Source organism: Coffea arabica, chromosome 2e (genome assembly GCF_036785885.1).
Source record: "Coffea arabica cultivar ET-39 chromosome 2e, Coffea Arabica ET-39 HiFi, whole genome shotgun sequence".
In the NCBI taxonomy this organism is placed as follows: domain Eukaryota; kingdom Viridiplantae; phylum Streptophyta; class Magnoliopsida; order Gentianales; family Rubiaceae; genus Coffea; species Coffea arabica.
This window is the reverse complement of record NC_092313.1, coordinates 559,596-574,928: the sequence shown is the minus strand read 5'-3', so window position 1 is coordinate 574,928 and position 15,333 is coordinate 559,596. Positions and strand designations below refer to the sequence as shown.

The following is a 15,333-nucleotide window of genomic DNA, read 5'->3' as shown; positions in this document are numbered from 1 at the left end:
TTTTATCAACCCATTTCAAAAGATATCCCGCATAAAAAACTCATTTTGGAAGAGGTAAAACAATTCTGTTCCAAAATTACCTTTTTTCTTGTGGGCCTTTAATTTTCATAACAATCCAAGTTAAATCCTTAAGAATTATAACATATTAAGGAGATTGAAATATCTTTTGCAATTTTGAAATCATCGAACCGGAAGAGAAATATAAAAGAAAAAACTATTGTAATTAGAAAAAATAACAACATTTTACCCCTTGAAAATATCTCAAATAAGTTTCTAAATATACTGTTAACAATTTATCTTTCTCTTATTTTTGAAACCATTGACTTGGGCAAAAAATTAGAACACTAAAAAAATTCTCAACAATTTATAAAATTCTAAATTCATCCAAAAATACTTTGTAATAAAGAAAAATAAATACTATTATGTTTTTAAAAACACTTCAAACAAGTTTGTAAAGGTAAGTTTGGACATTGTGTCTGTTACTGATATTCAAATCATCGATCTAGAAATTTTGTCGACTCGCTGTACAAGTTCGTCTGTTACTATATGTTACAGGTTCCGGCGGTAGAAACATGTAATTTTGTGTGAACAATTGAATCATGAGTACAATTATCATAACCTATTAATGCGCACTTTGTAATTACAATCAATGACCTATGAGCCAAGAAATCTGCTTATGAAAGCTGAGATCCTAAGGTTAGAGGCTTTTAAGAAGATTTACGAATTTGGTGTAAATTAGATTCATATTTCTCCTACCAAATGCAAAGTTGAAATAATTGATGAGTTATATATAAAGAAGAAGAAAAAAGTTTTTCAAAAAAAAATAAAGAAGAAGAAAAAAAAGAGTGAAAAATGGGACCTTAAAAATGGTTGCGGGCTTGCGGCTAGAGTGGTTATGTTTGCCTAAGTCCATAAGTCCGATTTGACACTTTAGAGTAGTTGCGGGCTTCGAGGACTCCATAAGTCCGATTTTGGTAAAGTCCCAATTCAACTTACAAGATAAATAGGAGTTTTTGAACCGTTAGACTTTAGAATTGTTTGACACTTTAATACGGGTTTCGAGTTCAACTCAATTCAATCCAAATTCATAATTAAATAGAATGCATCATTATATATAGTACATGATTCATATTTATGTATTATTATAAATTATCCATATTTTATTATAATACATAATATATATATATATATATATATATATATATATATATATATATATATATACATATATTTTTACATGAAGAGTGCATAACTGCATGAATAAACTCGCCCTAACCCATCAATTTGTAATCCAATTGGAGATTTTTTGGGAGATATTTTAAAAAGAATTGGAATGGAATGATATAAAAGATGTGGTTTAATATCTTATCTCAGTAGGTATAATCATATAATCAACCCGCTGTTGGCCTTTAAATCATCACCTACGTTCCCCATCGTGTTGACGTTACATCAATCCTTCCAAGAGAAAAGAATTGTTAAACCACATCTTTCCCTCTCAGAATCCCAAAACCTGCTTTCCACTGCATTTGGTATTGCAGCCTACAGCCCTGGCAAAGAGGCCAAAATCAGCTCCATGTGAAGAATGGCATCGAAGCCTATCATGAATAGGATTACCACACGCTTACGGAAATGAAAATCCCCTGTGCCAAAGTAAACTTTTACAATACAAAATTTGCTTCTCTGGGTGGTATGCATACTAATGTTTCATTGCTATTTGAAGCTCCTGCTAATTAGATACAAATACGAGCATGAGAAGACGAAGAAGCCTCTCCAACTCAACTCTGACTAAAAAAGACGTCAACCTTTAAGTTCTATACAACAAAAAAGACCTGCATGCTTTCCACCTATTTTTGAACTCCAAAGAACTGCCAAATACCAATAAAGACTACAAGTATAGTAATTATCACAAAGATCTTCCGCATGAACATAGGCGACGGAACTACGTGCAACCAGTCTTCCTTGGATGGAGTGCGCACGCAGTTTTTGATATAAGTCGATAAAAATTCACCTCTAGACTCCCTTAAACCCACTGTACTTCCACCAACATTCTTGTTACATTTTTTAAGCAGCACATCCCCCTTCTCTTCTGTATAAGCAGCATCTGTGTTCCTTTTTGTAGCCTTCTCATCCTGCAGCACCTATCCAACAAGTTTAATAACAGAGATGAATCATTCAAATCAACAACAGTGCTACAACAAATCCTACCTCGGTTACTGCTGATTGTCCATCATCGTTTTCTTCAGTACAAACTGATTCCCTAAGCAGGCTGCACTGAACTGGCCCAATTTGAAGTTTATTCTGCAGACGAAGTCTTCTTGGGGCAATTCCATGGGCAGCAAATGTTGGGTTGTTGGAAAAATTCTGGAACTGTCGACTCCTTAATTTGATTCCAGTACCAGAAGTGCTGTCAGTACCAGTATCATTGTTGTGAACGCCAGGCACTTCAGTGCTTAAAAAGTCAGGGACAACACTGCCATTGAAAACAGCAGCATAAGCGTTGTGTCCAAGATGATTGTTTCCCGCTAAATTCAACTTCCCCTCTTGGTTGTCAATGCTAACATCAGCTCTATGAGCATCTTGCTCCATATTTGCCATCTGAAGGGTACCATATCCTTCAATATTTCCCATGAACAACTCACTTTCAAAAAAGCCCGCCTCAAACTAGCAACAGCAGCAATAACGTAATTAATAATTTAGCAACAGGAAAAAAGTTCGAAGACACTTAATATATCTAACAATACAAAGAAGTTAAACCGCATGATGAAGTAAATCGGCTAAGACTTTTTATTCATAATGAAAAAATTGAAGCTTAAGAGTATCTTTGGAGTTCAAGTCACCTGTCCCTGCGTCACTTCCGCTTCAGAATCACTACAGGACCCACCATCCCTCACAAAAGCTCCATTCATAGGCTTAGTATCCCCTGGAGTTCCACATTCAACAGTTGAAATTGCATTAATGCAGGATTCTTCGTAGGAATATTCATCAGAGTTAACAAGAACTGAGTTCAAGAACTTGTTGACATCATAAGTATTTGTCCCATATTGAGAAGCCATGCTCTTAGCATCACAGTTGATGTCATTGGAGACAGGATTACACATATAACCAGATCCAAGTTCCAACTGAACTTGTGAATGCAACGGGGAGAAGATTTTCCAGTCCAATGCCTCCGGTATAGGGTCATCAAAAATATCTCTTAATGACTCTATCAGATCTGGATCTGACTGAACCATTGAACAAGAAAAAAATAATAATAATAAGTTAAGCACATAGAGCTATCACAAAACCAAATGAAGTGAAAACCAAAACCAAACCTGTAGTCAAAATGATAATTCTCCAACTCACCTGGATACACGTTGGGTCTATCACTTGACCCTTTTCTTCAGCAGAAAGTGAGCAATCATTTTGCCAACTGGTAGGCAAAGGATTTACAACAATTGCTCCATCAGACCCCTTGGCAGGACAACTTTCTGCACTTGAAGGATGCACTTCAGCTTGACTGCCTGCAACTGGTGTTAAAGCCTCAGAATTGCCATCTTCAAGGGGCGACTTCTCTGTGGTAGGAGAAGGAACTATTGTTTCAACTTCATCCAAGTTTGAACCATCAGCAGTCTCATCCTGCTTTAATTCATGCTTCTTAAATAACCGACAGAGTACAAAGGAACCCTGCAAAAAGCAAATTAGTTGAAAGGACAGCCTTTCATTTAGTGAAGTGGTACAACAGAGAGTTAGCAGGACAAAAATTAGAGTTAACAACTGGACTAAGTAGAAAAGGCCTTGAGTGTCTTTTGGTTTCTTTTTTTTTTTATTTTTTTTAACAAAAATATTTACTGGAACGAATCTCGAATTATCGCAAAGAGCTTCCTTTCATTGTTACACGTCAAATACATAAAGAAGTCCCTGCGAGTGAAATAATTCAGCTCTCTGTATTCCCCTATTATATCCTTTAACCACGAGCTATAATATGCAAGCGAATTAAATCAATGTATCTGACATGTAGCATTCTTATATTATGCATTTTTCCCAAGTAAAGTTGAATGCAATAACTACTGCATTATAATGAATAGACAGACATAACTACTAGGATAAGCAAAACCAAGTAGCAAGAAAATAAATAGCGATCATTGTTTAAGAGTTAAGACAAAAAGTAAGAGGCTCGGAAGCCTGAACCTGTCCAGGGTGGGTACCATCCAGCTCCTTATTGGTTGCACGATATTCATGTATGACCCAATTAGTCCTCTGGCCATCTGGAGCACGGCCAGTGTAAAAGACCAGAGTCTTTTTCATACCAATCTTGGTCCCTTTCCTGGTCCTGATATTCCTATCTTTACCAGTAGCTTTCCAGTAACCCTTCATTGTAGCCCTATTCAGCCTCTGCCCATTCTGGTATTTGCGATCCTTGGGACAGAAAAAGAACCACTCATTGTCGTATGACTCTACGCGAGACAAGACTGCACAAAATCAAGCCCAAAGTTTGAGTAGAAAGAAATATAAATAATCATGATCAGACATTGAACAATTCATTAAACCAACAAAAAATAAGCTTAATAATATATAACTTGTAAAAACAATCACGATCAGACATTCAACAATTAGTCAATAAGCAAAGCACGCACAAAACCAAAACTAGGAGGAGTTAGTTAACAAAAGCAAGCATAGTAGCACTGCTTATGATCACATGAATTTACATCAGAAAATACGCAAAAGATTCTATCTTTTGCTAAGTTGAACGTGCTCCCTGTGATAGACGTTTATTCGGCGTATAAGAACTATTAATTAATCATCCACGAAACTCAGCCTACATTGGTAAAAATGTGAAGAGAAAACCACCCATATTTTTGGGACAAATTCGCCAATAAGTTATGATCAAACATTCACAGCAGAAAACAATCAAAGTGCCTATGATCAAAGCACGCATAAAACTACAAACATGAGCAATCATCCTTGAAATGCTTATGATCACATGGATTCACAGCAGAAAATACCCAAAAGATTCTATCTTTTGCTAGCTGGAATGTGTTCCCTGCGACAGATGTTTTTCGGCGCATAAAAAAAAACGTTAATTAATCATCCACGAAACTTGGCCTACATTGGTGAAATATAAAGAGAAAAACACCCATATTTGGGATAAATTCGAGATTGAGTTCTTTTTTTGGTGTTTTTTTGGGGGGGGGGGGGGGGAGAGGGGGAGGAGGAGGAGGCAAGGAGAAGTTGAGGGGGGATGTAATCACCGGGCAAGTCCCAAGGCTCCCGTTTGCAAATATCAACTTCACGAATAATACTGACATCTTTGTCGAAACCGTTGATTTTCAACCGCAGATAGTGATCGATGAGCTCCTCGTCGGTGGGGCGGAACCTGTAACCGACCGGCAACTGTTTCACGGGAAGCACAGTCATCATCTTCCACCAAAGGCTAGTTTTTCTTCAAGCAAAATTATAAGCCGTATTGAAAAGCGAAAGTTAGAGGAATTGGAGAGGGAGAACAAAACCCTAAAAGGCCAGGAATCAGGATGATGGATCAGGGAGGAGGGAGGAGGGGTTAAAAGAAAGACTGAAGGAAGGAGGAAAGATTCAAGGAAATTTCGGCCGCGTAATGCTTCTAGAGAGAGAGAGAACAAATGGAGGAAGCATCTAAGGAATTTACTTCACTTCCCAAACCCCCCACCCTCTCTTTTTAGTAATTTGCTACTGCTACTCCTTCCGCGACTACTTTACCCATTCGTATCCCCTCCTACTACACTAGTACTACTATTGCCGCTCTCCACAACCCATAAAAAACAACAGAGAAAAGTTAACCCCTACAAACCTATTACGCAGCAGCAGGGGTCCGCGTTTTAATTCTGCGTATATACCGCGTAAAATGTTCGGACGTGGTTTTATACTCAAACTTCAATCATGCCATTGCACTTTCTTAACTTATCATTTCTGCCCATTGGAGGATAACGTATGGGTACGATTGGGATTTCAACTTTCAGGGAAGCTTAACGAGCAAGGTGAGAGATGCCGTAAAAGTCAATGCCCCAATTACCAGTTGCCACGTTGGAAACTTGGAGTCATCTTCAGCGGTTGGACTTGGACGGACCTTCCCTTGGAAGCTGCAGCTTCTCCGTACCAAGAAAAATCTTTTTTTTTTTCATTTTCTTTTTACCCCTTCTTTTTTTTATTTTTTATAGCTTGACATAAAAAGGATCGAAACTTCTTGAAGGCCTTGTTTGGCAAGCAAGTTTTTTGCTAAGTTTGTTTGTTACAAATTTTTTAAAAATTTTAACTACAGTAGTCTTAAAAACTTTTAAATTTTTTAAACTATACACTTCAAAATATCCAAAATTTTACACATTTCAATAATTTTTTGTACAACTTCTACAATAAGTTACAATAAAATTTTAGACAAACACCTAAAAAACTTACTTGTAAACACAAGGCCTAAGTTGCAGACAAAACTACTATGAATGTGCACGTGTAGAACTTTGAAGTTGCCATAATCATTTCTTATTTTGAAAAGGAAAAATTTTTTTATTAAAAAAAATTTTCTACTCTAAACAACATATTTTCTTAGTCCCATAAAATTTCAAGTTTATCGCTTTTTCTTTTCCCAAATTAATCGTCATCTTAAAAAAATCAATGATTTGGACAAGTGTTGTTAGACCCAGATTGGATCGGCTGGTTTGGCCGGTCCAATCGTGAACCGATCTTCTACTCAAGTTAGTTTATAGCACAAAATCACTTTGGTCTAAAATTAGTCAAAATCATCAAAAATTAGTTAAACTAGTGACCCAGTTCGACTAGTTTACTGTGTTCTCAAACTTTTCTTTCTAGTTTTTTTCAAACATAATTCGAGTTATCTAAATTGTAACACTTTTATTTATTAATAGAAATATGAAAACGCCACCGACTTAGTATAAGTACCAAAATCACTCATTTTCTTAAAAGATATCTAAATCAAGACATTTCATTCCTATCATAAGTGATTCCAACTTGCATTAATTTATTTTAATTTAAGTTTTCAAGTAATTTTGAAAAATGGGCATATTTTAGTCAAGAATTTACATTTTTATATATAATTATTAGGTATATATTTGATTACAAGTCTAATATTTTTTAAACATTTTGTATGATTGGTCGAATATAACCAATAACTTAATTTCAATGGCTCTATTTGGATTGTAAATTATTTGAGATTTTTTTACTATAGCACTTTTTGTGATGTGATGTATGTGAGATAAAAAGGTAATTGGAAAGATATAATTATAAAAATATAGAATAATTATGACATCATGCTAATGTCAGCAGGTTTTTTAGAACGGTCCGACTGATTCGGCCAATTGATCTCTGACTCAATAGTTTAGCCGAATCACTATCCGGTCTGACTTTAACAACATTGATTTGGACTATTTCTCTCTCGAAAAGATGGCTTACCACTAAGGAAGTATAAGGAAAGTAAACATTCTGATTCCTATTAATATCGCTATATATATATAACGACAAATTTTATGGGACGGGGTAGTACTAAAATGATACGAGGGCACATTTCTTGATTTTTAAGAATGTTTAACTCATACTACTATTTTTTTAAAATCGCTTAGCATAAATGTACTCTTTGAAAAATATAAAATTCAATTTAAGTGAACATTTTACACCAAGTCGTAACCCTTGCAATTTTCTTTAGGATGATCGATCAACGTATGCCCTTCAATTTCAACTATATTTTAACCCGTGCACTTGCACAGTTGATATAGTTTATAGCGATTATGAAAATATTTAATATTTATCTAGTACAAAGTGTTTAAAACTTTTAATAAATTGAACATATATACAATTATTAAATATGATTAAAAGAAGGAGTACTGAAAAATAAATTGGGTAAAACTCGATTTGGGAACAATATTCCAATATATATATATATATATATATATATATATATATATATGAGTCAACTAATTTATGAAAACGTACACACATCTTGCTTAGCATGTAAGTCCATCTTGCTTCCATTGCCACAACATAATCAATTAACTAAAACAGAATGAATAAATAAATAAGACAGAGCGAGGAACGAACTAATTAATTGAACTAATGCAAATTGGAAGAACTTACACATACGCTGTACATTCCCATGATTGAAAGGTTAGATGTTCAAATGCCATCTTCTTGGTGCAAAATTAAACCTATATTGAAAAAAGGATCTAATATATAAAGCAATTAAGAAGGTACAAAAAAAAGTACGAACTTTCCATACATTCGTATAGTCAACAAAAACATTGCGCAAACGAATTGTGTTCTTAAAAATCATCTTATATACTTGAAAACCCTCAAAAGGTGGGCAAACATTTTTAAAACATATATACTCTAGAAGTTATAAAACTAATGTATCAAAAGAACCACTACTAAATCATCATAAAGTTTCTCAAAAAAAAAAAAAAAGTTTTCTTGAGCATGGTATAGGATTTCTTGAGTATGAGAAGATCGAAATCATCACTAACTATTACATTTTATAAGAATGGTATATGATTTCAAATTTGAGGTTAATCTAATAGAAGAATAAATTTTTAATTTTGATGATAAGGATTATTTTATATCTGAATGAATTTTGACGGATAGATAATAGATTTATCTATTCATAATAAAAAGGAGTGGATACTGTTTGAGTGAAAAGGGATATTCTCTTATAAAATAGATAAATTCTATCTAAGATAAAAGTTGGAGACTATGAAGAGAAAATTTTAAAAGAATGAGACGATTTTTTTGTAGAACGTAGGATTTGAAAGATATGTTATTAAGTGGATAAAATATATGTATTTTTCAAAGATATATGATTAAGTGAATAAAATATATCCATTTTACAAGTTTGGAAAGAATTATTAACACTAACCAATTAATTGGGTCAACCCAAAAGAAAACTTGACCCGTCAATGCTGCTCAATTGAGCATGCCAAGTATGAGTGAGAAAGAGTCTAATTAAAATAGCTACTTATATATATATATATATATATATATATTGGATTAATCTTCTATACACTGAAAATATATACACTTTCATCATTAAATACATAACATATAATCCAAATTTATATATATATATATATATATATTTCATCATCAGCCGTCAACCTGAATTACGACTACAATTTACGACTATCATTACATTTTAGTTTCTTTGTTATTTTATATATCTGCCCAAAAAAAAAAAAAATTATCTCCACCAAGAATCCCAATTTTGTCAGCAGATGTTCTGGGATCCCGCACGGCGGCACAATGGCCCTTTACCAAAACAAAAGGACTTCCATGAATCACACAGACACTGGAGTACTTGGAACTGGAAATGAGTAGACTCGCCTTTTCTCTCCCTGTGTCGTCATTGAACTGGAATACTTGGAACAGGTACAAAAGGGAAGGCAGTAGTATAACCAGAATTCCTTTACAAGGTCAACAACATTGCTAATCTTGAATTCCTTTAAAAGGACTTTCATGTCGCCCTTACTAACCTGAACTTTTGGCAGTCTAATTACAGAAACCAGCCCAGCGTGCCATCTCCCTCCACTACAACAGGAGACTGCTACCAAGATACCTGTTTTAACACCATCCACACATCCCGCTTCCTTCTCCTTTCTTCTAGACGCAATGCAAAAGCAGGAGGCTATGCAGTGAGATCCATGGATCCACCGCATCAGTGGGAGATCCGGATGCAACAAGAGAGAGAGAGACAGAGAGAGAGAATGCAACCAGCTTCAGCTGACAATGCTGCTCCAAACAGGTCTAAACCTCAGATAAATGAAAGTCCACTTTTTTTGTCTGTGAGGGTGGGTGCAATAGTCATCCTGATAGATATGTGCTTTTCAAACTCCGCATCTTCAACTTGAACCCATCCGAGGGTCGTTTCAGCATTAAACAGACTCGTAAAACCTTCGGTCCTGTTTTCTTGAGTCACAAGCATAAGAACCAAGCCTTACAGCACCCAATTGTCAGGATATCAGACGAGAACATGGCATTCTTACTGGTGAAAACACCACAGTAAGCCGGGCATGATCAGAGAGTGAATAGTCCTCAGGCCACATCCCTTTCTCTACTTCTGTTGGGAAAAGTACTGCATTCTTCACGCTGAAACCAATTGTTTGCTCTGTACCATGGACAACATCTTCCCACCCGTCCTTGCTAAATTCCTCTCTAACCTCTGACCATGTAGGGTGCCATATTCGTTGCTGCAATTTCATTATTGAGAAAAAAAAAAGTTATCGTCCATGCATAGGTGTCCAAATCTGAAGAAGTAGCACTCTCAGAAGGATAGCAATATAAGAGGCGACTAAATCCTTTGAACGAACTACTAGATGACATAATCTGAAGAAAAGTTCAATTTCCTTTTGCTGTACTCCAAGAGACCAACTTAGAAAAGTTCAATTGATAACTATATTTAAAAGGAAAGATTTGATGAAGGACGTTTCAACGCACAGAAGGCAAGCCATACATGTGAAGCTGACAGCACAATATGCTACAAAAGAAAAAGATCAAATACCTCAAATTCTTCAAAATCAAGAACACCATTTCCATCAATGTCTGCTTGCACCCACAAGTCTTTAGTCTCCTCTATGCTTAGCCCATAGCAATGGCCAACCAATTTAAGCTGAGAAATTATGAAATAAAATCAGATTGAAGAATTGACCTTAGATTAAACAAAATTGAATGACTTGTTATCGTGTAGAGTACTTGTTAAGTATAAATTTATAGTGCTACCTGCCGCAATGCTTCACAGAAACCAGTGCAAGTAATGTAATCACCGTCACTATCAGCCTTCAAAAAGGCAAATGCATCGTGCTCTGTCAATGAAGCTCGTCGAAGTTGATACTGAAATCCATCAAATGTTAAAAAAAAAAAAGAAGACCATAATCGGAATATGTATCACTGAGGAAAGAAAGCACAGAAAAAAACAGAATTCAAATCATAGACAACAGTTGTTGCCAACGAGTAAGGCTATCTTTTAAGTCCAAAAGATATATTGCACCCAATAATATATCTTGTACCAAATAATCAAAGTAATTTGAGAAAGATGCTGCATAAATTATTTTATTATCTTTTTAAGTCCAAAATATTAATTTCCATATGAAAGTGCCATCTGTCGCAAAACAGGAAGCCAACCATAAAGGAGAAAGGGCAAACATATATGCCCAAAGAAGGTGATACAAATCCAAACCCATGGCTACAAGGTTATGGTTAGTGGATATGGTCACAGTTCAGCATCCAGAGTTCCAAGGGTTAAAGTGAACACGACTAAGTATAAAACTCTGTACTATAGCCTTTTCAGCCATCTAAAGAGCAGTCAACCAACAAGGACTAGAAGATCAAAACTACATCAAGCATGTAAAGAAAAATAATAGTCTCAATAAAAGCACTGTAGAGTGAAAAGTTACACAAAGTTGGACGCATTATCTCACCTTGAACATTCCAAAGACAGCTTCACTCCAACTTGTTTTCAGTAATTTTCGATATCTGTTCGGATTCAGTAGCCATATGAAATCTACACCACAGATATTTCCACGATGATTACGGTGGCTTATCCACTGCATAAAAGTTTAAGATGTCAGACACTGGAGTAAACTTGGTACTCCTACAAGCAATTATGAATATGAAAAGCAAGTCACCTTATGTGCATCAGCATCAGCGTACTGATGAGCAGTATCATATGATGATACAAATCCCTGAGATCGCAGAAACTTGTAAACATGACCTCGCTTGCTTCCGTTCCAATCTCTGAAATGGCAAAGAAAGGAGCATGTTATGAGTAATACTTTAACAATGGCTGGGATTATTTGCAAAATAACTAAAAAGAGGTTTACCCGCAGAGGATAATGGGAAGGGGGTTGAGCTTGTTTTCCTTTTGATAAGATTCCACATACTGCAATATTTTGTACACCTATTTATGGGTGGCATGACAATAAAAAAAAGCATCAGTGAGTGGACATATGAAGCAAACCATGCTATGGTTCACCAAATTAGCAGTATACGACCACGACTTGAATAAAGAGATTTGACAGACCTGCCGCAGTCTTTCCAAACACAGACTTGAATTGTGTGGAAACAACAAATGGGTGTTCACAATGAGAATTTCTTGACGAACATTGCTATTTCGACTTTGTGAGAAAGGTGCAATAAGTTCAACATGCAACAGCTGAGCAACTCGGTCTCCGAAATCATTAAATAGCAACTCTCGGTGGTTCATGACCCTAAATATGTCCCGATGGACAGCAGTCAACAAACCTGTACAATTTCAGAGGGCAAGGGGGAGGGGGAGGGGGGAGGCAGGTTAGCTAGGAAGCATAATTCTAAAATATTCTAATTCTTCACCTAGAGTTAAGATCATTTTTTTTTTCACTTTATTCACTAGGCAGTGCTAATGTCAACCCATAACATGTTGGTTCAACCCCCACATGCTCTAAAGAATTATCACGTATGCTTGTACCCAAGTCAACAAGATAATTTTATCAGCATATATGGCGTCAGATGTGCAAACGCCCAAAAAAAAAAAAATCATGGAGTCGGGCAGCAAAACTAGTACTCCTCGACTAACTACTTCGCTAACAACTCTGTTTGACGGTTTCGATTCCCCCAATCAAAACTATATCATTTCTTCTTCATTTTCATATTCCTCTGCTCTTGCTTTTCCACATCTCTTTACCTTCACTCTGTACCATTTAAGAACCCAGCAATAGAGCAATTTGCCTACTGGAAATGCGCTATTGGAATGCAGATAAAAATGAGGATAAACCAAGAAAAGAAGTTAGAAGTTAGAACATGGGGGAAAAGGATGCAGCAGGCAGGCCTCACATTGGCAATTTCAACGCAAAGTACAGATGACCAAAACCAAATGTGACAATAGTACTTAATGATGACTTCCACAGAGCCTCCCCAGTTCAATGATTTCTTTTAAAAAAAAAATCAAAATAAACGAAAAGGAAGGAGAAGGGGGAGGGGGGGGGGGGGTTGAAAGGAGCCAGTACCATCGCCACGATTGTTGGTTCGCGCGAGTTTAAAAATAGTATAGCCAGCAGCTCCAAGCCTCTTGTTGTAAATATTAACAAGCTCTTCGTTTCCAACCCAAAATTCCTGTATTTGGAAAAAACATAGCACAAAAGGGGGTGTCAAGACGATGAATTTAATCAGAATTGTTAAGGAGAGGAAGGAATAACAAGAGCTACACGAGGAAAGATTACCTGGAGGCAGATAATGGAAGATCTTTCGTACAACAACCAATCCAATATCCTGTGGTTCCTGTTCAACCAATAAGCCTTCTTCTCGCTTTCCCTGATACTCTGGTCCTGCCATCCCCCACCCAAACCCAATAAGCAATCAACCTCAACAGAAAGGAAAGACCAACCAATTAATCCTTTTCGTGAAAAGAGAATGAAATAGAAAACACATACAGAGGGGGAGAGAGAGGAACCTCATGGTTGAGACGCTTGTAGATAGGGGCAAGGATGTTGAAGGTGGTACAAGAAATGCAGGTAGGATCGGCAATTGAGGAGGCTATAGCATAGCTTCCAATCCTCGACACCCTCCTACGCCTACCTTTTGTGCTAAGGCCTGTATCCCTCGTCCTTCCCATAGGAAAAAAGATAGTACTACTCTGCTATTATGCCTCCTATTTGAAAAGAAAAAAAGAAAGGAATGATATACTTGGCTCCTTAATGGTGGTCGAGGAGGAGGAGGAGGGCAGCAGCGGCAATGAAGAAAGTGAAGGATGAGGCTAGTAACAGCGTTTGAAAGAAAGAGGACGAGGTGGGGACAATCAGGGATTTTCGTTAAGAGGCAAAACCGAGACGGGAATACGATTCTGAGAGTTTGTTGGTTGTAGATGACGAAAAACAATGCGGCCACAACCAACCAAAGCTCCGCTTCCTTAAATTTGTGTAGTATATAGAGGCAAAATGCAATCACAATGGGGGTGGCTGTCCCTGTAGATTGTTATTACTACTGCAAATGAAGTTGCTCAGAGATAAAAAGAAGAAAGAATCCAGAGAGAGCGCTATGGGAAAAAGGACGGATGACTAGTGAATGAATGATGCTGGGGAAAGAGAGAGAAGGGGGAGTGGAATTGTGGTTCTGGAAATGAATTGAAACGAATGAGAGAGTCCAATTCCCCCGCCCTGCCTCTTTTTACGGGCGGACCGTCCCTCTGTTTTTCTGTGCGTGAGAGAGATTGAGACAGATCCAGAATCCAGATGGTGTATTTGCCGGTTATTCTTCTCCTCCTCCTTTTTTCTAAACGGCTCCGTTTGGATTAGCTGTTTTTGAGTTTGTTTTTCAAAAACACCACTATAGCATTTTGAATCTGAAAAACAAATCCGTTTGGATTAGTTATTTTTTGGGTTGTTTTTCAAAAACTATATGAAAAACTTTTACTGTAGATTTTTTTGGATTATTTTTAGAGTTATTTTTGAAACATATTTTTGAGTATTTTTAGAATATTATAATTTTTATATTTTTATATAAATATACATTTATGCATTTATAATACATTTATATTTACAAATATATAGATGTATATTATTATAAATGAATAAATTATAAATGAATATTATATAAATGTATAAATTATAAATTATAAATTTTATATTTTTATACTAATATGCATTTATGCATTTATAATACATTTATAGATATTTATAAATAAATATATTTATATATTCATATAAAAATATATAAATGTATTATATTATATATAATACATAATATAAATATATTTATAAATGTATAAGTGTATATTATTATAAATGTATAAATTATAAATGAATATTATAAATATATTATAAATTATAAGTGTATATTATTATAAATGTATAAATTAATATATTATAAATATATATTAATATTATGTAGAAATGTATTTATATAATTAATATAAATGTATATATGTATTGATATTATGTATAAATGTAAAATTAATACTATGTATATTAATATAAATGTATAAATGTATTATATTATATATAATACATAATATAAATGTATATTTAAATGTATAAGTGTATATTATTAAAAATGTATAAATTATAAATGAATATTATATAAATGTATAAATTAATAAATTATAAATATATATTAATATTATTTAGAAATGTATTAATATAATTAATATAAATATATACATGTATTAATATTATGTATAAATGTAAACTTAATATTATGTATATTAATATAAATGTATTATATTATATATTATACATAATATAAATGTATATTATAAATATACATAAATATTTATATATTATGTATAAATGTACATTTATATAAATGTATAATATATTATATATAATTTATATAACATATAATATTTATGTAAATATATTA

At 34.7% G+C, this 15,333-nt stretch overlaps 2 protein-coding genes across 3 annotated transcripts; both read right to left on the bottom strand.

Moving 5' to 3' along the window:
- Positions 1-1,576: 1,576 nt before the first annotated feature.
- On the bottom strand, positions 1,577-5,797 carry LOC113729845 (protein NTM1-like 9). 2 transcript variants are annotated; one of them, XM_027254134.2, is made up of 6 exons: positions 5,229-5,797; positions 4,168-4,448; positions 3,343-3,663; positions 2,838-3,221; positions 2,206-2,661; positions 1,577-2,129 (listed from the first exon to the last, which is right to left on the bottom strand). In XM_027254134.2, the coding sequence occupies exons 1-6, from the start codon at positions 5,395-5,397 to the stop codon at positions 1,845-1,847; spliced, it is 1,896 nt and encodes a 631-aa protein (XP_027109935.1). In that variant the 5' UTR covers positions 5,398-5,797; the 3' UTR covers positions 1,577-1,844. The 2 variants fall into 2 exon arrangements, with proteins under 2 accessions (XP_027109935.1, XP_027109934.1); XM_027254133.2 differs by having other exon boundaries at positions 1,644-2,138.
- A 3,520-nt stretch (positions 5,798-9,317) lies between these two features.
- LOC113729844 (uncharacterized calcium-binding protein At1g02270) lies at positions 9,318-14,191 on the bottom strand. Its single transcript, XM_027254131.2, has 10 exons — positions 13,427-14,191; positions 13,197-13,301; positions 12,984-13,089; positions 12,023-12,243; positions 11,823-11,899; positions 11,628-11,736; positions 11,421-11,546; positions 10,723-10,833; positions 10,505-10,612; positions 9,318-10,193 (listed from the first exon to the last, which is right to left on the bottom strand). The coding sequence occupies exons 1-10, from the start codon at positions 13,586-13,588 to the stop codon at positions 9,957-9,959; spliced, it is 1,362 nt and encodes a 453-aa protein (XP_027109932.1). The 5' UTR covers positions 13,589-14,191; the 3' UTR covers positions 9,318-9,956.
- Positions 14,192-15,333: the final 1,142 nt, after the last annotated feature.

Coding starts and splice junctions, on each gene's coding strand:
- LOC113729845 (XM_027254133.2), bottom strand. CDS start 5,397: ATGATGACTGTGCTTCCCGTGAAACAGTTGCCGGTCGGTTACAGGTTC. Junction 3,664..4,167: donor ATGGTACCCACCCTGGACAG/GTTCAGGCTTCC, acceptor TGCTTTTTGCAG/GGTTCCTTTGTACTCTGTCG. Junction 2,139..2,205: donor GACAATCAGCAGTAACCGAG/GTAGGATTTGTT, acceptor CTTGTTGGATAG/GTGCTGCAGGATGAGAAGGC.
- LOC113729844 (XM_027254131.2), bottom strand. CDS start 13,588: ATGGGAAGGACGAGGGATACAGGCCTTAGCACAAAAGGTAGGCGTAGG. Junction 11,900..12,022: donor GTTTGGAAAGACTGCGGCAG/GTCTGTCAAATC, acceptor ACCCATAAATAG/GTGTACAAAATATTGCAGTA. Junction 11,737..11,822: donor CTTCCCATTATCCTCTGCGG/GTAAACCTCTTT, acceptor TTGCCATTTCAG/AGATTGGAACGGAAGCAAGC.